Source organism: Mustela nigripes, chromosome 3 (genome assembly GCF_022355385.1).
Source record: "Mustela nigripes isolate SB6536 chromosome 3, MUSNIG.SB6536, whole genome shotgun sequence".
NCBI lineage: Eukaryota > Metazoa > Chordata > Mammalia > Carnivora > Mustelidae > Mustela > Mustela nigripes.
Genome location: NC_081559.1, coordinates 36,225,722 through 36,250,570, shown reverse-complemented (window position 1 = coordinate 36,250,570; position 24,849 = coordinate 36,225,722). Strand labels below are relative to the sequence as shown.

Genomic DNA, 24,849 nt, shown 5'->3' with positions numbered 1-24,849 from the left:
GACATTCAAAAAGCATTATTTGGCTTTTAAAACTGCTTGCTTAAGAAAAACTAGCAGGGCTGGAAGTCAGAAAGATACACCTGTGCACGTAAGCCAAGAGAAGTCACTGGATTACAGTGTCCTGTTCCCAAGAGAATAGCTCACATTGGTTCCACCAATTACGGGAACAAAGCCAACAGAAACAGTGTCAGCAGGATTTGCAGTTTCCGTGCACTCTGAAAAGCTGGCTTTTGCTAAAGCACATCATGCCTATTCTCTTCTGAATATGGAGTTGTCTCACCAGAATGTGTTCTCTTTTGTGTTTTGGGCACCAACAGCAACTTGGAGTCACCACTGATGTACGAGGTGTCAGCGGCACAGGAGGGCATTGCCAGCGGGTTCTTGAGAGGTGGCCTGGGGAGCTCCATCACAGCCTGTAAGAAGGTAACCTTGCCCTGTTGAACTTGACCGCTAGTGTAGTTTGACTCTCCAAGTACTTCTCCTAAAGCAGAAAACAACAACAACATCAAACACTGGAGTAACCCACAGTTTGCTTGGCAGGTTAACCTCTGATGCCACTAAAAATGTAATTCATGAGAATGATCAGAAAGCTCGAGAAATTCAGATAGGTAGGACTTGAAAGCTATAAGCCTCTGCTGTGGGTCCACCAAAGCTTCCACCTCTTCCCTTCACAAACTTGGCCATGGGTAACAGCTTCTCATTTCCTTTCATGCATCTCCTTTCAGAAAAATCTTCCCAGGCTTTGAGTGGCTCCCCTTATAGGAGACACCTAGGTCTGTACCTAAGAAACACTCTTGGCTATTCTTCTTCTGATACTTTCTTAAAGAGAAGGGTGTGCTTGGCTTATTTTATTATGAGACACAGAGTTACATTTCCTAGAATATAGACTTTAGAACTAATAGACAAGTCTTGCTTTAACATACTTACTGAAAGTTGTCATTTGAACATTATAAATTCATCTACTTTGTTTTTCCAGTCAATCCAACCTAAGGCCCAGAAACTTAAAACGTCTGCTTTCCCACCAGTAGCTTTTGTTACTATTTGCTGCAGAATTCCAGAGGAAGATGTGTTTAATCTCATCTAACATTAGATGAAATCACACTGCATTATTTCATTAGTTATTTTAAAAAGGTTAAATGATTAAAAATACTCATGATTATAGGGGTATATCCCCCTATAATATAGGGGTATATCAAGACAAATTCTCTTACCAAACATATTATATAGTGTGTGTATGTATGTATGTGTGTGTATGTAATTATGTATACATATTGTAACATCATGTATGCATAAGTATATTAATTGATTGATTACTATACCCAGTTAAGCAGTCTTATTTATCCTCTGCTTATGTGATTTTTATATAATTTTCAAGTACCAAAGAAAATGAAACACACATATCTGTGTTAGAGAAGATATGCTGTTTATAGAAAAGTAGCATTAAACATAATTTTACAAAAGTATTTGCATGCGTATGTTCATAGCCAGATATAAAAATAAACTGGTCTAATCAGTTCAAGGCTCTAATGTTCATGTGTTGTATGATCTATTATTCATTCTCCTCTAATAAAATTCTTATAGTAGAGTCAGCGCTATAAATGTCCATTTTTAATGCAGAAAACTGAAGTAGTATAATTCAAAGTGATTTTGAGTTACTTATATAAAAGAGCTAAAACTGCAGGTCTTCAAGCCTTGGGGTATGTTCTATCAGCTCTGTAGCTCTAAATGATAGTCTTTATCAGATCTACACATTTCCCAAAGCTAAATGATTTTTCATTTATTTTAATTTTTAAATAACTCCATTTCTATTGATTAGAGTCCATGTGGTATTTAAATTAAGGATTGAAGCCAGACTGCTTGAATTTGACATCCAGTTCAATCATTACTAGTTGTGTTATCTTGAGCAAATTATCTTCTCTCGTCATGCCTCAATTTGCTCATCTGAAAAAAGGAAGTAAAGGGTGAGGATTCCGTGAGCTGATAGATGTGAAATGTTTAGAATGGTGCCTGGCTTACCGTAAGCACTCAAAATGAAGACTACTATGTGTAACATTATTCTATAGCATAATTTGTTGATAAGTACATGGTGCCAGAAAATAATTCAATATACATACTGCCATGTTGAGAGAGTTAGCATTTTATGCTCTGTTACCTCGACTACATTTTTTTTTTCCTGGAGAAAAAAAGTAATCATATTCACTTCTTAAAAATCATGTCTGGAAGCTACTGAATAGAGCTCTTTGGGGCTAATGTCTACTCAAAAAATAAAAACCCAAATGCAATCATTTATTATATATATATATATGTATATATATACATGCAATCATTTATTTTATATATATGTATATATATGTGTATATATACATACAAGTATTTTATGTATATATACATAATGTATACATAATGTATATATATATACATATAAAACCTGTATGTATATATCTATGTAGGTGTGTGTGTGTGTGTGTGTGTATGTATATGAATTTAAAGTTTTAAATATAATCGTACTCTTACCACAACCGTTTCTAGAAGTGTTAGGAGGTTAAACCATATGAAGTTTTCTTTTTACAGATTAAAAACGATCAATTATAGGCAAACTCATATGGCCTGGTACAAATACATTCAAAATTCTGTTAGATCTTGGGGAGAGATACAAGAATGCATGTATATTTATAGGCTAGTTTGGGAGATAATACTGGTTTCTCATGTGAAAAGTCAAACAGTAATTCATATGTGAGATAACTAGATAGTAATATCTGAAGATAGTCTCAATTATGGGAAAATGAGTATTGTGAGCATTTATAGTGAAGAACAGAGAGAAACTCTGGACCTGAAACAGACAACAACAGTCTTCAGAAAGAGAATTGGATCTTAATTTGGGCTTCCAAGTATGATCGAAATTTGAATGAGTGAATTAGATTGATTATCCAACCTATTTTAGGAAGGGTTGCTACAAATTAATGCAGAAGTTAAAACCTTTGTGTCCTGGAATATTTTTCTAATGTTCAGAAGTACATGCCTTTCCTTTTAAATGTTCTCTTAAACTTATATAATAATTTCATTTAAAGAAAGTTTAGTAGTCTTCTGTGCCACATGTTATCTTCCACGTGGCTCTGATTGTTTTCCTACCCTTCAAAAGAGTAGTTCACTATTGTTTCCTTTTTTTATATCTGGAACGGAGGCCCTCAATAAGAAGACACTGAATATTGAATAAGTTCATGCTTTTATTTTATTATTATATATTACTGCAAACTTATTTAAGTGATCATTGATCAATTTGAAAAAACAAATCTTGTTAATCACAGATAATGGGCCTGGGCAAGTGAGAATCTATAAATGCACATACAGTGTGTACTCGAAGAGACAAAAGACAAGGAGAGCTCTATCTTAGAAATAGCAAGGCTGTCCAGCTGAATCACCACAGTTCACAGTCAATCAACCTTCAGGAAGAGTACCATGGATAATTGAAATCTATTGGTAATTCCCCAAACTGATTTTATGTAATAGCCTCATCTTCTTCCCCATCAAACCTTCTTAATCAGAACTGACATATTGCTAAATTAACTGGTGGATGAAATAAAACAAGGTTCTGAAAGATAATGCACTAGTTGGATAATCAGCCTCTGAAAAATTGCAAATTGGCTGAGTTTCTCTCCTGTGTGTCACATTGAATCTCCAAGGGTTTCAGGAATCCCACCCATATGCAATTGCTTCATTTCCTCTTTGCTGTTGGGGAAATACAGTTGCTGGGAGCCACAGCTGTGAAAAAGCCATGGCATCAGGAAAAAGATTTGGGTGGACTTATTTGAAGAAGGAACTCCTTAAGGGACTGCCTTTCCCCAGAGCTAAGATGACTATACCACCTAGCCGTAGTTTACATGTATTGTCCTTGCATTTTGTTAATAGACCCCCTTTTGCTGTCAGAAATGGCACAGTAAGTCATAGGATTCTATAGAATCAGCTCAAGCTTCAGAAGGATCCTTTCTCAGTCTTCTTCCCTTCCTCTAAATGCTAGGAAAGTTACCAGATAAATTCTCACTGAGGTAGTAGTGATTGTGTAGGTTAATAAAGTTGTGACAAAACGAAACCTGTTTTTACTTAATTCTGCTACTGCTGAACTAGTTCTGTTGCCCCCTCCCTTAACTTCCATTGGTAATTAATCCTATTGAACCTGGACTTGAATTCAGAATTCTCCAAGTCTTGAAGCTCCAAGCTTTAAGACACCATCAATCCATCCAAGTTGGAATGTGAGATCTCCTCTAGGTCACAGTAATTTACCGATCTCCAAACTCAAAGAAAGTCTTAATGTGTGCAATGTGATGGTCCAAAAATCATGTGTTTAAAAGGATGGGATTTCAAAATTTTACAGAAAAAAAATGGGAGAGAAAGAGTAGCTGGTGGAGAGTGAATGCTAGAGCCCTGTGTGCTACCTCTTGAATCTTATCTCACATAGATCTTGTCTGATGTTACTTCTTCTCATAGGATTAGTCGTTCCTATAAGACCAATATGATCACTATTGTTAAACTGAATCATAGGGATTTTTCATTAAATGAGTTAAATGATAATAAATGTTATGGTTTTATATCTGTTAGACACAAAATGAAAAAAGCCTTTGTATTCTCTTTATTATAAATCAAAACCTCATCTCTAGGAGGCAGTAGGATGCCATAGTAAAAAAAAAAAAAAAAAAAATGGACCTAGAATCTAAGGATCAAAGTAAGATTGCAGATTTCTCTTTTACTATGTGATCTTAGGCTAGTGACATAACTTCTCTGACTCAGATGTCTTAGGGTTGGTGTGATGTTTTTATACAAAAGAGTTTGGGGGGGACGCCTGGGTGGCTCAGTGGGTTAAAGCCTCTGCCTTCGATTCAGGTCATGATTCCAGGGTCCTGGGATTGAGCCCCACATCGGGCTCCCTGCTCAGTGGGGGGCCTGCTTCCCCCCTCTCTCTGTCTGCCTATCTGTCTACTTGTGATCTCTATCAAATAAATAAAATCTAAAAAAAAAAAGGTCTGGGTAAGTTCTTTAAAAAAAAAGATTTATTTATTTGAGAGAGAGAGAACATGTGTGTGTGATTTGGGGGAGATGCAGAGGGAGAGGGAGGGAGAATCTTCAAGTCGACTCCCCACTGAGCACAGAGCCTAATGCAGGGATCAATCTTTTGACCCATGATATGAGATCATAACTGAGCCAAAACCAAGAGTTGGATGCTTAATGAGCCACCCAGGTGCCCTGCTTTGTGTAAATTCTCAGTACACAGCTGATGCTCAGTAAATAAATGATCTTTACACAGAGCAGTATTTATTTATCTAGAATTTAAAAGCTAATCTGAGGTAGCATGCACTGCCCTCTCATTATGTTGAATCTCTGTTAGATTTTCTTCTGCTTTGAAAGCATCACACTCGATGTCACATTTTCATAGTAAGTGGACATTTTCAGTCCTTGCTTCACTTCATGGGACTAAAGATGTGCTCTTTAGGGTATCATGGAATCAAGTCTCTGAATAGGATTCATGTGATGAAAGAATTGTTGGGGAAAAATCAACCCCCAAATATTCTTCTCTTTTTATGACATGTTAATTAAATCCACATTAAACCCGGACCTACCAAAGGCAGCAGAGGGAAAAGACTTGAGTTTCCCAGAGGTGGGGTTTGATCTTCATAAGATACCTGATATTCTCTTTGAAATTTCAAGAACATTCTTTTAAACTGGCCTCTTTTAAACTGAGTTAAATTTGTTGTCAACAGTGGCACAGAAACCTCTGAAGGACTGTCAGAATGGATGTCCCTGGATGCTCCGTCTTACTCTGTAAAATACACTTTCATCTAAGCTCAGATCGTCTTGATGGCATGTAATTAACAAAACCAATTCAATTAATGTGTGTCGGCACAGACATATAAATTGGGAGGCTTTCTCAGGATCTGATCTCTATCTCCAAAGACGTTTTTATTAGTCAGAATTGTATTGCTCTGGGCCAAACGCCCCATTAATACTTCTAGGAAACACATGATAGAAAATAGCTGTAATATTCTGTGCTTCTAGAAGCTGATTCTTTACCGGAAGGAAGGACTTTTAAAAAATGTAAATACAGGGCGCCTGGGTGGCTCAGTGGGTTGAGCCGCTGCCTTCGGCTCAGGTCATGATCCCAGTGTCCTGGGATCGAGTCCCGCATCGGGCTCTCTGCTCAGCAGGGAGCCTGCTTCCCTCTCTCTCTCTGCCTGCCTCTCCATCTACTTGTGGTTTCTCTCTGTCAAATAAATAAATAAAAATCTTTAAAAAAAAAAAAAAGAAGAAAAAATGTAAATACATAAATAAAATTTTAAGAATCAGCATAATTGGGCATATTCACTTTTTATAGAAGGAGGATACCAGGCTTTTCATCCTGGAGTATACAGTGCTTTTGTCTTCAGCAAAAACAGGCCCTAATCTTGCACATCTCTTGGCATGAAAGCAGCCCAATTCACAGTGAGATGGAAGCGTGGGGCTTCATGTACTACACACACGAGTTCCTTCTTCAGAAAATGCCAATTCAGTAATCTTCTGTGGGAGATTCTGTGTAAAACTATCAATTATGGCTTATGTTGTAGTTTGAATGTGATTTAGCTTCTCATTCCTACTTTGGAAGACGTCTGTTCACCTCTCTCTGTCTCCAGCAATTGCTCTGCTGTGCTTGAGATCCCAATAGGCTAGTCTTCTGTCCTCTACAACTTGGTTCCTTGAACATCCTTTTTGCTATGTGTGAAGAACTCCTGGAACGAGCTTGCAGTGCCTTTATCTTTTCTTTTCTTTTCCCTTTTCCTTTCTTTTCTTCTCTCTTCTTTTCTTTTCTATTTTTCTTTTGCTTTTTTTTTTAACCAAAAAGTAGGACTCTGAAAACCCAAAATAGCTGAGAACATTTTGCGGAGTTGAGGATGATGCTGCATGATGGGAACTAGGCAAGTGATCTTTTTTTTTCCTGAATTCTTGCAGTTTCTCCAAACCTTTATAGTATGTATTAAATATCCCTGGTTAAAGGGGTCTAAAGTTTAAAAAAAAAAAAAAAACAACTCACATAGCATTCAAAAGTCTCCTCCTTTCTATTTTGGGGTGTTTAAAAAACACCTGCCATCCCGACTCCCTACCACTTACCTTAAGGGTTACCCTCCTTCCAGTCTCCCAGACAAGCAGCCCTCTTGATTTTGGAGTCTGGCGTAAATGGTGCATTCCTCAACAGCCCTAAGAACTTCTGCTTTTCCTGTATCCTGTCACGTTTGCTATTCTGATTGAAATGCCCAATTGTCACTTCCGCAAGTGTCAGAGAAGGAAAGAAGGATACGACCTGGATAAATTTGAACCTTTGGCTCACGAATCCCTGAGAATGAGCCCCCTCATTTCTGTGTTCATATTTAGGAGACTTATCTCTGCGTTTCAAAAATGAGACCCAACATGAAAGACCCTTGTGAGGGCTCATACTCTCCCGGATGGAAAGCATCAAAGAAACAGATGTCTTCCTTAGCAACTTATGTGTCCATCTGCTTACATCTTAGAAGGTTGACTTTTCCAGTAGCTTCTTACAAGCAAGAGAAGAGTGAAGAAATGAGAATTGCCCCTTTCTTATAATTGCCAAAGGCTAAAGGCATGCATCTATCCTCAAATAATACATGACCATTAATTTCACTGTCCCTTTGACAATTGGTAAATTTTGCATTACCTATGCTTTGGAAGCCTATACAAAACAATCCAAAATCAATGATAAGCCCTGATGCATGTCATAGTTTCTGACAGGTGTGTTTTTCTTAAATTTTGCTTCTCCTAACATTAAAAATCACATTCCCCTTTCTGATTGTATCAACATTACTGCATTATACTGCTTCTAAGTAGCAATTAAATAGCAATCAGCTTTCCTCTATTTATACATCTAACTTTATTCTGTTTAAAACATTGCTGACCATTCATAAATTATACTATATTTGCATTTCCTGAGCCTATCTGTTTCTGTAACTCTTGCATTTTGTACTTGAGACTCAAACTCAGTTATCACTTTTATGCAGAAAAAGCTCTGATCAACTTTCAAAGCATTCTTCAGCCAGCTGACATCTGTGTGATGTGGCAGAAGTAAACAAGTATGGCTTGATATTTCTGAATTGTCCTCCATGCTCTTAGAGCATTCTGTGACTCCACAGAGATACAATGTGGTTTCCAGGAAACAAGTAATTGTGTAGCCCGAGAAAAGCAGGGAGATATCCATTCCTGTCCCTGAGGCTCTGTCTAGTTCACTTCTTGCCACATTAGGATGCACTCTGGCCCAGATCAACACACAGAGTCTCTAAATTACATACACGAGGATATGAATTTTGAAGAAGAGACCCCTTTTTATTCATGAAAAAAATCTCCATTTTAGACTCAGACCGGTCCATCCATTTGTGACATTTGTCAGAGATGGACAGTCCATAAATCAGTTTGTTCCTTGTGTATTTATCAAAGGCAAGTTTAGTTAGACCAGGTACCTATTGCTAGAAGCAATAGGATAATGATTCTCCTGCTATGAAAATACAGTTTATCTAGAGATACGTTTATGATGAGGTAGGACAATGTTGTCTTCTTTCCTATCTCGGGGAATTGCCTCCTACCTCCTGCACAGTAAAGACAGAGAAGGAGGTGCAGATCTTGTGCTTATCATTTCCTTTTTCAACCTTCCCAGCCAACTATGATCTGGTGCTTTCCAGGCATTCCCTTCCTCAATAATGGAGGATTGTTTTATTCCAGGTCCTCCCTTACTTTCCAGTGTTTTAAAAATATTTGTTGACCAAGAATTAGAGACTGATGACCAATCAAAAGCCTGTATTTGGGGTCTTAGACGCACAGTGGACTGAAGTTGAGTGTGCTTGGAATTGTGTGTGGGGAGTACAGGCTTATAAAGGCAAAAGCCACCAGGTCACATAACTCATTTTGAAGGAATCGTGATTGGTGCTGATGAAGTTAAAGTGACTAATGTAGAATTGGCCACTTAGCCAATAGATGTTTCATTATTTCAGTCCAAAGCAGAAAGATGTATTTCAGGAGGTGGTCCAGTCACTATAGACAAAAAGTCAGACGTTTGTGGTGTTCCTAGAATCGAAACAAGAGAAGGCATAGCCCTACTTCCTCCATGCCCTCACCACCTTATTTTGAAAGGACGCTCTTAGCAATGCTTAGTTCATTTTGGAATCTTCTTTCATGTCATCAGTTACACAATTTCCAAAATGGCAGCAGTTGTCAGTGTTAAGAGGCAAGAACGCTTCACGTTCAACCAGCAGATAATCGTATTACAGACTATGTCCAAGGAATAATCAAACATGCCTTGGTTAACAGTTTCTCCTATTTGTCAAAGGACACTAAGCAGACAAGAACTCAGGCAGCTAGCCACTAGAATCATCATTAAAAGGAAAATGTTATCTTAACATTTAATGAAACCTTGAGAGAAACTAAGACTAAACCACTGAGTTTTCTATGCTAGTTTCTTTTCTTTTTCTTTCACACAATTTGATTTTCAGTTTGTATACTGTCTCTTCTTAGATTCTCCATTTGCTTTAAGTAAGCATTATAGTTTCCCCATGAAAAAATGCAGACAATTATTTTCCACGGTGGAAACAAAAGATTTCAGAATTCTCAGAAAGTTTGCTAAAGCATAGATTAAATTAACATGAAATTACATGTGTAAAATTATACAGACCTCTGTATAGATCTGTACAGATCTTCTGACCTCGTGTGTGTGTGTGGTGTGTGTGTGTGTGGTATGTGTGTGTTTGTGTGTGGTGTGTGTGGGGGGCTTTAAACTATTATAAAAATTTAAGCTAGCAGTTAAATAGTATTTAAGCCAATGAGTAAGCATTCCAAAATTATAATGAAATAATTTCATAGACTCTTAGAGTGTGTCGAGACAGTAAAGACCACATGGCCAAGCTCAGCACTGGATTTCTTTTCAGTGAAAGCTGAAAGGTTCTTTCTCGTCACTTCTCCCCTGCTTACTCTGCATAACCATGATTGTGTGTCTGCTGTTTGTCCAATACAAGCAGTACACTCCTGCTTTGAGCCTTTGTTTTTGCTGATGTTCTCTGCCTGGGCTGCTTTTCCCCCAGACGGCCGTGTGCCTCATTTCATTCAGCTCTCTGCTCAGCGTACCCCTCACCAAGGCCTGCCAGGAAATACTTTTCCACATAGCATTCCATTTCTCTGGCTTTATTTGTCTTTACAGTGCTTTTCATTCCCTTCCTCAATTTCTCTCTCTTTCTGTAATATTTATTTGACTATGGTCTGCCTTCCCCCAACAACATGAGAACAACACAGTGTCTGTTTTGTCTTTATTCTTGCTTTGTTCACCCCTGATTGCCCAGGTAATTAAGCAGCACCTAGTAGATCCAGCAGGAGTGCCCCTCCTCCATGTCCTTGGTAGCATTATTTACAACAACCAAAATATGAAGTCAACTGAAGCGTGCATCCGTGGATGAATGGGTAAAGAAGAAGTAGCATATATACACAATGGGATACTCCTTACCTATAGAAAGGAATGAAATCTTGCCTTTCACAACCACATGGATGGACCTCGACAGTATCAGGCTGCGTGAATAAATCAGACACAGAGAGACAAAATACTAACATAATGCTGCATCTCGGATAATTGTACTCTACACTTCATGTACATAGCAAACAGAGAGAGACATAAATGTTGAATATCTATGTATATACTTTAGAAGAGTTTAACAGATATAATATCTTACTATGACATCACTTCCTGGACTGCCAGGTCTACACACTCTTAATTGGTTTCCCCATTGTATATAAGCATTTTATGAAAAAAATTTAAATAGCAAAACAACAAAACAAGACTTAAAACCCCTCAAAGCCAGTATGTGCTCCACAAGTAGTTGTGAAGTGAACAAGTGAATGAATGAAAACTTACGGTGGGTGACATTACCTTTCTCTTAGAGATGGCATCCAAAGTTAGCATCAAATATAGTCTAGGGACATCTGGGTGGCTTAGCTGATTAAGCGTCTGCCTTCTGCTCAGTTCATGATCTCAGGGTTCTGGGATCCAACCCTGCTTCAGACTCCTTGCTCAGCGGGGAATCTGCTTCTTCCTCCCGCTCTAACCCCTTTCCCTGCTTGCTCTCTCTCAAATCAATAAATAAAATATTTTTTTAAAAAACTGAAAAGTAGGTAGTCTAATTTATGTGTTATGGTTTTATGAATATGGTTTGCACCAAGATAGAATCTAAATTAAGATTTTAATTTTAGAAGAAACTTAAAAAGGAAGAAAAATCATATCTTTACAAATTAAAAGGAAAATAAGCCGAGATGGAATAGCACTATGAACCTGGTAGAACATCTAAAATGAACTGAAAGCAGGAAATGACAACAGTAGATACTGTTGAGGATGTGGAGCAGTTGGGGCTCTCATACCTTGTTGGTGGAATGGAAAGTGGTAAATCCAGGTTAGAAACCAGTCTGTCTGTTTTTTTTTTTTTTTAATTATTTATTTAAATTCAGTTTAGTTAGCATATACTGTACTATTAGTTTCCGGGGTAGAATTTAGTGATTCGTCAGTTTCAGATAACACCAGTGGTCATTACATCAAATGCCCTCCTTCATGCCCATCACCCAGTTACACCAGCCCCCCACTGACCTGCCCTCCAGCAACCTTATTTGTTCCCTGTAGTTAAGAGTTTCCTATGGTTTGCCTCAATCTCTGTTTTCCTCTTATTTTATTTTTCCTTCCCTTTCCCTGCGTTCATCTGTTTTGCTTCTTAAATTCCACGCACGAGTGAAATCAGGTGGTATTTGTCTTTCTCTGACTGACTTAAAAAGTTATCATATTACCTATTAACTTCATTCTTAGGTACTTACCCAAGGCAAGACAAAACCTTAATTTCTGACAAAAATCGCTAGGCATATGTTTATAGCAGCTTTATTGATATTTACCAAAAAATAAAAATAGCCCAAATGGTCTTCACCTGGTAAATGGGTTTTATAAAAAAAATCTGTCTACATACATACAGTGAAACGCCACCCCACAATAAAAGGAAGAAAAAAATGCTAAACACACAACAATGTTGATGACTGTCAAACACATTAGGCCAAGTGAAAGAAACAAGTCACAAAAAGGTACATGCTACATGATTCCACCTACATGACATTCTAAAAAAGGTAACATTTTAGGGGATAGAAATCAAATCAATGGCTGCCAGAGACTGGGATTTAGGAAGCATTTGACTATAAGGAGCAGGAAGGAATTTGGGGAGATGGTGGAGCTGAAACGTTGTTCTTCATCTAGTCTAGGATGGTGGTGACACAATGATGTGTGCTTTTTAAAAACTCATAGAACTTTACAGGGCAGCTGGGTAGCTCAGCTGGTTAAGCATCTACCTTCCACTCAGGTCGTGATCCCAAGGTCCTGGGATCAAGCCCCACACTGGCTTCCTGCTCACTGGGGAGTCTACTTCTCCCTCTCCCATTCCCCCTGCTTGTGTTCCCTCTCTCTCTCTGTCAAATAAATAAATAAAATCTTAAATATTAATTTAAAAAAAAAACTTCAGAGAACTTTACACCAAAAGGGAGTGAATTATGTAGGATCATGATATCTCCATGAAAGGTTACCTCCAGGAGAGATGCCATTAATTAAACCACAGAGCACAGAGTTGACAACATCTATGAGCAGTTGCCTTCGTCTTAATCAGCTCTTTGCCATCTCTCCCACTTACTATGCAAATCTGACTGACCTGCTCACAGTATAGCCTTCTTCTCTAAGAAACATTTAATTGCGTTTCTTAGAGTCTAGAACTCCAGTGGGGCCTGGAGATTCTTCTCGGAATGATGCCATGGCTCTTCCAATGGGCTTCTCTTGCTCCCTTTATTTTAGAGCTCTTGCTTTTTCTTTCTTCCATGAAAATCATGTGTCACATTTGTAAGAACGATTTCTTTGAACCGTGGTTTCCAAAACGTTTTTTGTATTACAACTTCTTTTAAAAATAGTGTTTGTTTGAAACTGTTGAATGAGCAGATGACCAGGGTTCCTTACCCTGGAACGGTCACCCAAGCCCCTGTTCACATTGATGTCTTAAAATTCTAGCACCCTTAACTTCTCTGAGTCTCCTTGTTTGGAGGAGCAGATGAATCTCTGCTTTTGAAAAAAAAGAATCCATTTTTCTGATGGTATTTTTCAGTAAATTTTAAGCAGCATTCCATCATTAATCACAAGGCATACATTAGGAAATTTCCTCTCTTTTTTTTTTTTTTTAGTTTAACATAATGTTTAATACATTTACATTAAGAACAAAAAATAGCATACAAAAAATTGTCATTTGTTTGCTTCAAATGAGTAAAAATTATAATGATTAAATCTAAGGAAATGAAATAGATGATGAATTCTCAAAATCTTCATTATAGTAATATTTAATTTCTCTACTTGGAAAAACTAAAGAAATTTTATTTGGCTTATAAGTATTAATATCTAACATATTAGAAATGAAAATATTTTTTATGAACTCCTATGAACACTAAAAAATAAGCCCATTATATTGACAATACTGAAAGATTAAAAAATATATTTTCTCCCAGAATAGTGATGAGTGGAAGCATTTTACATTTTTCCATTTTAAAAAATGTCTGGCTTGATAGAAATCTACATTATTTTTTCTGTCTTTGTATTCAATCTGTTGATATGCTGTTTTGGTTGAAGTATGGGAAGAAATATGGCCTTTTACTTAAAAGGTAGTGGCATTCCAAAAGGCTTTTCACCCAACTGTGAATATTCTTTGTTCAAATACACACTGGACAAGTGGGATGGTATTTTTCTTGCTAATACACAAACAAGGGACAAGCAGGTTTTCCTTTCATTTTTTAGAGGATTAGTTGCCAAGTGCAATATGATATCACATCAATAAACTTTCTGTATTCTGCTTCATTTAAATCAGAAGTTCAATATGAAGTAAGTTTCAAGCATTTGTAAAGAGGCTACAGAAAACAGTAATCACTGAGCGATTGAAACAAATAAGGCAACCCTATGTTTGCACATAGGGTTGAGGACACTTTCCTGGTTCCCATAGGAAAGAGAAACTCAAAATGAAGCCTAACCAGTCATACTCAGTTAAGGAGACAAGTTTAAGAACTAGTGGAGGCCGTGGTAGCTAGAATTCATAAGGCAGAATACCAAAGAAAAGAAAGTTACACAGGGAAAGAGTTGCAGAAATTTGCCATAGGTCCCCTTGAATCTTTACAGAATACTGATGAGAAAATTCATGTGAGGATGATTCCTGAGCCTGGGAATGATTCACCAGAAACAGGTAGGCAGAAAAATCTCCGGAGCACACACAAGGCCCAGTATGCACACCAGCCAGTGGAAAAACCTTTTAGCGCATGGAAATTTCCTCTCTTAAAAGCTTTGGGGCTGCTTTACGTCTTTACACTTACAATTATCAGAAAATGAAATTTGATAATGTTTTGATAGCAGAGCACTACAAAAATGCAGATCATGCTCTAATTTAAAATTCTTTGTTACCTTGGCATAAAAACCTTAAGAGAAATAAAAGCCTTGCAGAAACATAAAATATCATTGTGTGCCTAGATTTAACTCTCAAATTTTCTTTGTATTGAATAAATCACTCACAGGTTTTCTTTCTGAAACACAATCACTGGAAAAGAAAATTACAAATATACATTACGTCAAGTACAAAATGTTCTGGTGCCAAACAACAAGCAGTTTCTTAGTATCAGCTATATATCAAGAGATAAGTGTGGAACACAAATTGAGTAAGATACTCATGCACCCACATCAGAATTGGAAGGAAAAGGCACACATGCACATTCTAAAATTCTGGTAGAAATATCATTTTCATTATAGAGATTTCACCAGAAGAGGGAAACACTTGCTATGGGGAGAGGAGCCTTGGTTCAATTAGTTCTTGATGGTTGGGGAAGAACATTGATGGAAAAAAATCAGGGGGCAGATGAAAAGATATGAGGAAAACCCCATGCATCATAAAGACTGTGCTTTTTAGTAAACTGGTGGACTCTAGCAGGATATGTGCAGGAAAATAATTAGAGACAAAGCTTGGAAAATAGCTAAATTGGGTATAGGGCTATATCTTAAACACTGGAGCTTGATAAATGTCCATGAAATGATTAGCAGGTGGGAGCTGAATTAGGATCTGTCTATATGTATTTATATATATTTAAATTCAATTAGCCAACATATGTACACCATTAGTTTCAGGTGTAGAGTTCAGGATTTAAGGCATTGCTTTAATGTGTCCAGGTTACTAAAAGTTTATTTCTCTTTCCCCATTTCATATCAAAATAAATTTATATGAGCTGGATCTCTCTATAATAAAGAGAAATTACTGAAAAACGGAGCAGATGGATCTTTCTTTATTATTTAGAATACCCGTTCATTTTTATGAGAATATGTGTCGTTATTACTACAAGTTTGTGAACACACAGAATATTTATTATTAGCTCTTCATCTGAAATATATAAACCTGCAACTAAAAATAGTGGATAAATAAATGAGCTATAGAGAACCTGGTGAGTTTTTCTCTTTTCCCCCTCAGAAAGTGATTCTCTCAGCAGGGAGGTCATATTCATAAGGCTTCAAAATCATTAGATTTTCAAGTATGTATTCTTCCTTCTAGCATTCCTGCGTCTCTAATTGTTTGTCTAAAAGCTCTTCACAGGTTAAAATTGCCTAACCTATGATGCTAAGTGGTTTATTGAGGCTGAATTTTTATTCTCTTTGCTTATTTGGCCTTTCATATATCTGGGAGCGGAGGAGGCAGGGGGAGGGCAAGCCGGAGGAGGGGGGGGAGCGTTACATGCTGCTTAGTGTAGAAGTTACATGCCTTCAGATCACATGCATTAATTGCTTACAAAAACTGAGGCTGGAAGCTAGTGAGTGACTTAACCAAACAGTAGCCTTGGAACTGGGACTCAAACCTCCTTATCACTCAGAAAGAGCCCTGAGAAAGAGAGAGAGATGAATAAACACATAGACTGGGATTCCTTAAAACACAAGGACAAGAAATTACGTATTTTACCAACTTGCAAAGGAGCACCAGCAAATGGGGGCTTTGGATTTGGAGAGCCTGTCTCAAATCCTAGTTCACCACTAACTAGGTAAACTATTGACTCCTCTAAGCCCAGGAGAAGAGAATAATCATTGTTATGATAGCTAATGTTTATTGAGAACCTGCTATAGGTTCTCTTCTTTAAGCACATTACATATATGGGCCTTAAATTCTACCTTGTATGTCCAGAGGTTTAATTTAGGTACTATATATATTAGGGCCTTAGTCCAGAACATTCTCAGTAAATGTAGCATTATTTAGTCAATAGTTAAAGAATATAGGTATTATCTCTATTAATGAAATGTATAGGGCAACTGTATTTTCATTATTAACATAATCAAGTGAACTATTTCTTTAATTATGATGAATAAAATTCAATTTTTAAGGTTACATAGTGAGTGAAGACTTTCATCAAACAAAGCTCCTTCAAAATATTTCTTCTAAGGCACTGAAAGATTTAGGTTTCATTTTTAAATGCGACTTCTTTTCTCGGACATTTCTCTTTCCTCTGAACCAAAGATGTACCATAGAAAAGACACTCGGTATCCCAGGGATATGGAACAACCAAACAGGAAGTCTTTCTAGCATTTTCCACTGAGTAAGCAGATCCAAAAAGCTCTTTATTTTCCTCACGGCTAGCTAGGACAGAACAAGTTCTTTGCATATTTTCGGTTATTATTTACTTTAAAAATAGGTGCAAAAATACCCTTAAAGTAAAAGACTTGACAGATTCATTGTTCTGCTCTCATTTCTCTGTTGAAGAAGTTAAATGCAGGAGAAATCCAGCAAGTTAACCAGCTCTGGTCACATCAGCCTCGTCATGAGGCAGTATGTATCACAGCTGTGGGCATCTCACAGTGGGAGGTGTCAAGCTGAGGCCTTTGGGTGTCTCCATCTCTGCCTCTCAGTGTTTCACTAGGAAAACATGCCAACCCAGTTCCCACTTACTGAAAGACCTGAGTGACTTGTGTCTGAACTCTGTCCTCTTCCTGAGGCTGACCTTGGACCAAAATAGTTCATATGCTCTGATAAATGACAGTTGCTTTCATTTGTTGACATATTTTGTTGCAACCATAATTCCATGTTCTTTGAATACATAGAAATCAGAAGATGCCCAGTGCCTACTTTTTGAGGAGTGAGCTTTGCAATGACTAAGAAGTGATTATAGTTGAAGTGTTTATTATACTGCACAGTGAAGTATTATTAACTGGTATGTTCATTTGATGTCTCCCTTTTAAGTCTCTAACATTCTTATAGTTCAGAGTGAATGAAAGCTCTATTCTGAAACCATGGGTGTTGTAAATTTTAAAGATCACAGAAAGGCAAAGAGCAGAAGCATGACAATATGGGTTTCTTTCAGTGTTAACACAAAAAGACGTAAAGCCATGTTTTGTTTTGTTTTGTTTTGTTTTGAGAAATTCCAATACAGGCCAAGTGGATTAATTTAAATATCATAATTTACATCACAAAATGTTTCTTCTCCTTAAAGAAAAATGTTACCTTAGGATGTCACTCATGAAAAATAGCCTTAAAGTGGAGAACCATGGGGCACCTGCGTGACTCAGTTCGTGTCTGACTCATGATTTCAGCTCAGATCACCATTGCAGGATTATTAGATCGAACCCCACTTTCGGTTCCACACTAGGCATGGAGCCTGCTTAAGATTCTCTCTCTCCCTCTACCTCTACACTTCCTGCTCATGCTCTCTATCTCTTTGGGAAAAAAAAAAAAGGAAGTCCATGAGAAAGTATAGTTATAATAATAAATATGAGGTGTGCATAATGTTTGGGAAACATACCCCAAATTAGAATCATTTTGTATGGGTTATGGAGGACTGCATAATTAAATTATTTCACCTAAAGACCTTGGTACTTTTAAAACCAAATCCAAAGCCAGTTTCTGAACAACTTGGGTAAAAAACTCAAATCTCTCAAGATTTCACCTTCAAAATAACAATTTCTGTGAAGATCCTTATCTTTAAAATAACTCCTACCTTGTAGCATTGCAATAAGGATTAAATTAAAAGGTAAAAAAAAAAAAAAAAAAAAAAAAAGACAAGTTTAACACATTTTCCAGCACACTCTAAACATACAAGAAAAAATCATAGCTGTAACTATTAATACTATAAAATGCAGAACCAAAATCAAACCTTAGATTAGAATATTTGCTAAGGACAATTTGTCTTCACAGATCTGAAATGCTTTCAAATCCACTAATTTCAAGTGAAAGCATTCAATTTTCTATTTTCCTTTGTAGTTCATTTCAAATAGCAATAGTGAAAAGCACGTATTAAGAGGATAACCTGCTATCTGCATGCCACAGTGTAAGACACTTGTCATCGCCCTGAATATTCAATGATCCCACCAGGTGAGTATTATTTTCTCCATCTGGAGGTCTGCAAACTGAAATCAGAATTGAAGTTAGCTGCCCAAGATTATTCTACCATTAATGACTAAGCTAGGATTTCAACTTGGACCCCTCATACCCATGCTCAACTCTATTACATGCTGGAAGAGAAAGTGATTAGCAGTGAGGAGTGGGGTGGACCAAGTGCCTTTTTCTACTTTAAATAAAGTGAGTCTAGATCAATAGTTTTCAGTTTTGAGGGGGAGGGGATTGAAATTCCCTTACACTCTAAGAAAATTATTGAGGACCTTGTGAAGCTTTTGTTTATAGGGGTTGTACTTTCTGACATTTTTCAAATTATCAATTAAAGCTAAGAAAGGTTTTTAAAAATTATTTACATTAAAATAATAATAATTTTTATTTTAAAAATACTTTGAAAACAATAATAAACACATTACATATTAACATGCATATTTTTAAGTCTTTATTTAAATTCCAGTTAGCATACAAAGTAATATGAGTTTTAGGTGTAAATATAGTGATTCAACACTTCTGTTTAACACCTGGTGTTCATCAGGACAGATACACTCCTTCCTCTCCATCACCTATTTCACCTATTCCCCCCATGCCCACTCCTCTGACCAGCATCACTTGACTCTGTATAGATAAGAATCTGTGTTTTGATTTCTCCCTCTCTCTCTTTCCCCACTTTGTTCATTTGTTTTATTTCTTAAATTCTACATATGACTTATTTCGCTTAGTATTATACTCTCTAGTTCCATCCATGTCATTGCAAATGGCAAGATTTCAGTCTTTTTAGGGCTGTGTAATATTCCATAGTATATAGCCACACTACGTTGTCTTTATTTAAAAAAATGGCTAAAATCAACAAGGCAGGAATTAATATGCATGTTTTTTATGTAAAATTAAAGTGTTATTTAAAAAAAAAAAAAAACTTTTAGGGGCACCTGGGTGGCTCAGTGGGTTAAGCCGCTGCCTTCAGCTCAGGTCATGGTCTCAGGGTCCTGGGATCGAGCCCCACTTCGGGCTCTCTGCCCATCAGGGAGCCTGCCTCCCACTCTCTCTCTGCCTGCCTCTCTGCCTGGCTCTCTGCCAGCTTGTCATCTCTCTCTGTCAAATAAATAAATAAATAATCTTAAAAAAAAAAAATCTTTTAGTGAGAAGAGGAGTGATTTCATTTTAGAATTTAGCAAATCTCCTTAATATCTCCCTTGACATAAGACAGCCAGACTCTGCTCTTGGCTTCTGCATGCGGTCAGTTGTGCCCTTACACTGTCATGGGTCCTGGAGAACTCCACGGGAACCTTAAGAGACAATCATGGTGAAATAGACAAATAAAGTCTTCCTGTTATTTTAAATATAGTTTGATGGCTGGCCTCCTTGGAAGATCTCAGAGACCCCTGGAGGCCCAGCCTGCACTTTGAGAACTACAGTTTAGGTAAAATGTGCAAGAGAACTGAGAAGCTCTTGTTGTCAGCTTTAGTTCACAGTCATAGCCTAAGTTCATCATTCAAAATTACCTGCTTGTCCTCTGCATGCCTCTTTGTATTCTTCTAGAAAAAGACAATGGAATCTGTCATCTCTAGTAATAATAAACATTGAGTGAGAAAAGATTTAAAGGTAGTAATATTTCTCAGCAAAAATAAAAAAGAAGTGTTTTGGAAAATATACGAGAATTATATTTGGTTAACTCACACAGACAAAAATTCACACGTTTTTATCTGTACAGCATAACAATCCTTTGTTATACAGATGGTATGTAATTGAAGTGTCATTCTATTTTTGTGGCAATAACCAAACTGATTAAATCTATTCTATTGCTCAAGTGAAGGTAGTGAGTCAAATATTAGCAGACGTGTACCCTAATAAAGTAGAGGGCACCAGGGGAACGTTGGAAATCTCGCATAAGTTGGGAAAAATCTTATACACTGTTTGGGTAGTGTTAAGACATATTAGAATTTGAATTGTTTGGTTATTCATGAGATTGCAACTTCAAAATGTCTTGTCACAGAAATAAAATTTTTCTTCCTTGCTTTAAAATCCAAGCCCAGAAACCAGTTATTTGTTAATCATATTTGGGTTTGTTTGGTTCATAAATTCAAATTTGTTTTGTTTTACTGTGCTGTTTCAACATGGAAAATGACTGTCATGATACATTTACTTATCCTTAATAATTTTTGAACTTAACAAAGTACATTAGGTATTCTGTAAGAGTTGAACCCTATTAAAAAAACAAAGAATTGAACCCTGTTTCACAGACATGTTAGCAAAGCTGAAGCTGAAAGCATATCATTTCAGTAGCAATACTGCACCAAAAGGAAAAACACTAAATTTTTTAAGATTGAAAATGTCCCCAGAGTGCACCAACACTGCCACTAAAATGAACTTTGATCCCCATTGTCAACTGTACCATACCCCAAAATAATCATTTGAAGTTTCCACAGGTTGAACATCATTGAAGTTCCCAGATACTGGATTTGATGACAGAAGGAACATTAGTATTAACATCAACGTATTCCTCTCAAACCAACAACTGGCTGAATATTTTACACATTCTAGAGGTGCTTTTGTCATGTAAGTTTTTTTCCAGTATCCAGATGCTCTGATGTGAAGAAAACACCTACAGATCCTTCAGAAAACAGCTGCTTGTTAAACTAGAAAATCTGGCCATGTAACACTAAGAAGATTTTCTCGATTCCCTCCAGGTTCTTTGCAGCAACAGCCTGCTCGAGTCTACAGACTACTGGCTACAGAATCAGAGGACTCCCTGCCAGATCGGTTTTGTGGAAGACAAGTCTGAAAACTGTGCTTCTGTAAGTAAACACAACTCTCTCAGGGTATAATTTGAGAAAGCAGGGAGTCCGGCGCGTGTGCTCATGCTAAAGATGGAAGTTTCATAATTCATTAAATACAAGGTTAGGAAAGTATCGTTTTGAAAATGCATAACAGGTTTATATGGACCATTAACAAAATGTCATGCTGGGCTCTTGTCTCTACGCTCATTTTGCTCATTTCAACGGGTTAATTAACCTGATCAGTTCTCTGAAAAGGAAAAACGATGTTTATATTTTCAAAACTTACTGAGAAAGAGATTCAGAAATAGAACTGGATGATGAGAAATAAGAGACCATTCAAGTGCTCTCTTGGATTCTTTTCAATATATTTTATAATTGCTGCTAGTAGGTTATTTTCCAACATGAAAATTGTATAGAAATTTTCTACCATTCTTATAAGTTATAGTCATCATCTGAAAACCTTTTCAACACAAGAACTATGAAGCCATGAATTTTAATATACAGGAGCTGAGCTTTACATACAAAACCTTCCTTTTCAAGGCATGTTCTTATAAATAAATGTTTATAAGAAAGAAATGTTCTTATAAACAAAATTATTATCTTAATATGTGGGTACATATTCTTGATAGGAGAAATCAATAATATGATTTATTTTTCCTGTTGAGGAGTTTGAAGTGGTGGGGGGTGGGAGGTTGGGGTACCAGGTGGTGGGTATTATAGAGGGCACAGATTGCATGGAGCACTGGGTGTGGTGAAAAAATAATGAATACTGTTTTTCTGAAAATAAATAAATTGAAAAAAAAAGAAAAGAAAAGAAATATGCTCCTTCCTGTATGTTCTACAAAGTCACATATTTCATTCTAATTGAAATAACCTAGCCCTTATGGGGTCATAATTACAGAGACTGAGGTAGAGCATTTCCAAAGTGGAAAGAAATGTAATTCTCATGACTAAACTGAGAACTTCAGCTCTGAGCTATTCTTGGAGGTAAGTTGAATGCCATCATTTCTGTTAAAAGAAAAAAAAAATAAAACAAAAAAAGAAGGAAGCTGAAAATGGGATGAAGAAGCTTTTTATATAAAATAGGCAGAACCAGTACTGGCAGACAGAGGATGTAAAACATTTCACACTGCAGAGTCTCATCGTGCAAGGAAAGCAGAGTCAATTCAACAGACTTATTTCAATCTCTGTTTATGCAAATGACTTTAATCCCACTACTTCTAGAATGTTTAATCCTTTATCCAGATAACTGGTTGCTGTCCAGAAATCTTTGGGGAAAACCAAAGGGATTAGGTGGCAGGTAATTTAACAGTGATAACCTCCTTTACAAATTCACTTCTGAGGTCAGTTAGAAAATGCAGGCATCTGAGGATACAGGTTTCTAATCACACAGCTGTCCATTGTAAAAGGAAGAGAAATGGAGGGTAGAATCTCTCCAGCTACATTCTGGAAAAAACTGTCATCTGAGCAGCTCCTGTATTAAGAAGTGTCCCACTCGGAGGGGCACTTTGGGTGGCTCAGTCCGTTAAGCATCAGACTCTTGATTCTTCCTGCTCAGGTGGTGATCTCAGAGTTGTGAGATAGAGCCCTGAGTTGAGCTCCACACTCAGCTGGGAGTCTGCTTGAGATTCTCTTCCCCTGCCCCCCCAATTAAATAACTAAATAAAACCTTTAAAAAATGAAGGCTCCCATTTGGAGAAGGCATGAAATTTGGGGCCCTAAAAATTGTGCAGTGGAAGGTGAAGAGGTCTTCTTGAATCTTTACATTTTTGGAATCTGGACTAAAGATCTGCAATTAGAAATGCTAAATTTATAGCCAGATTAAAGATTACCATTGGGTCTCCCTAAGTGAAGAGAATTCTTCTCCCACTCCCCACCAGTCCCAGTGGATTCAAATTTGGGCTTAAAACCACATGACTTCCTTCCTTAAATCTTTGTCCCTTTATATTATATTGACATATATATATATGACAATATATATATTGTCAGATGACAATAGTGAAGTTGAGCTGATTCATCTTGCCTTTACAGTTCTTTCTATTCTTTCCAAAAGGGGAAAAACCCAAACACTAATAAAAGGTATACTGGAAATTTTGTTTTCCCACATGTTTATAAAAATTACCCATGACTCTAAAGCTAAAAGAAATTTTGAAATCCCTATTTTGCAGTCCTAAATTGTCCCAATCTCTTGAAAGTATCCTTTAGTTCCTTTTTCTTAAAGTGTGAATCCTTTCTTTCTTTATTTCTTTCTGACTTGGCACAGATTTCTAGGATGAAAAGAGGAAACAGAGTCCAGAGCTGAAGGGAAGCAATTCTAGAGAGAAAACAGAGGTGAACCATGGAGATATCTAATAAGGACCAGGACCTTTTAATCAAAACAATATATAGGAGTGACCAAAATGGTCAGGATTTGGGGGGGGGGGGGTGTTAGGGTTTTATTAATTAATGTTCTTTATTGCCTTTCAAAAACAAGTTCTCCATGGCAGGATGGAAATGAAAGGTATAATTTAAGGGAAAAATTACTGTTTTTTAAAATCATGTCTTCATTCAAGTTTCATTTTAAAATTCAGTTTAATAAAATCATCCCAAAGCCAAATCTCTTTTCAAATAACCAGAACAGAATCTGAGAAACCTGTAGCAATGTTGGCTCATATTTTATCACTTCGTACTCTGTTCATAGCTCTATGTTAATCATTGCTTCTTAAACTGATTTCTTCCTGATCAAAATTAGCAGCCAACTTTTTCAGATCCAACTTCTATTGGCTTAGGATCCAACATACTGAAGTCCAAGTGTCTGGACTTGCAGTTTCTTAGAACTCAGAACCTCAGCATACCAACATTTTCTGAATTCAAGACTTCCACTTAAAATTTTTATTGAGGGACAAACTCAGACTTGGAAAACCTTCAGAGTATGGTGCACATGGGTCAGTAAGACTGTTATGAGTTTTTTTCTTTTTCTTTTTCTTTTTTTTTAGTTACTATTTCAATAGAGAACTGCATTCATTTCACAGCTAAAATGAAGAGCCTTAATGAAGAGTAGTTTGAAGCAGTCAGATATACCAAACAGAATAACTTGCCAGGAAGTCTGGTTCAAGCAGCCCCCTAGAGGTCATCCTTGAATGTTTTTCACTAGGTATCAATTATAAACAATTTGCTTGTTTTCCTTTTTTTTTTTTTTAAGATTTTATTTATTTATTCGACAGAGATCACAAGTAGGCAGAGAGGCAAGCAGAGAGAGAGAGAGGGAAGCAGGCTCCCTCCTGAGCAGAGAGCCCGATTCGGGGCTCGATCTCAGGACTCTGGGATCATGACCTGAGCCGAAGGCAGAGGCTTTAACCCACTGAGCCACCAAGGCACCCCCTGCTTATGTTTTCCTAAATAGAATTCTCCTCTCAAACTATATAATTTCATTTTCTTTCTGATTTGTCTTCCCGAAAAAAAAAATACAGCAACCTTAACCTTCAGAGTCTTCTTTTTAACCTGATTTTTAAAAAGATTTTATGTTTTTGTTTGAGAGAGAGAGAGAGAAAGAGCAAGGGAAGGGGAAAAGGGGGAGGGAGAGAGACAAAACAACCCCGAGCTGAGAGAGGAGTCCAACGCTGGATTCC

The 24,849-nt window shown here is 37.0% G+C and overlaps 1 protein-coding gene across 6 annotated transcripts in view; it reads left to right on the top strand.

The window, feature by feature from the left end:
* SPHKAP (SPHK1 interactor, AKAP domain containing) overlaps window positions 1-24,849 on the top strand; it is a 175,085-nt gene that overhangs the window by 34,660 nt on the left and 115,576 nt on the right. For all 6 annotated transcript variants that reach the window (XM_059393648.1, XM_059393651.1, XM_059393653.1 and 3 more), the window contains 2 exons: window positions 318-423; window positions 21,152-21,259. In XM_059393648.1, the coding sequence (XP_059249631.1) occupies window positions 318-423; window positions 21,152-21,259 (214 nt within the window). The remainder of the gene's footprint in view (window positions 1-317; window positions 424-21,151; window positions 21,260-24,849) is intronic.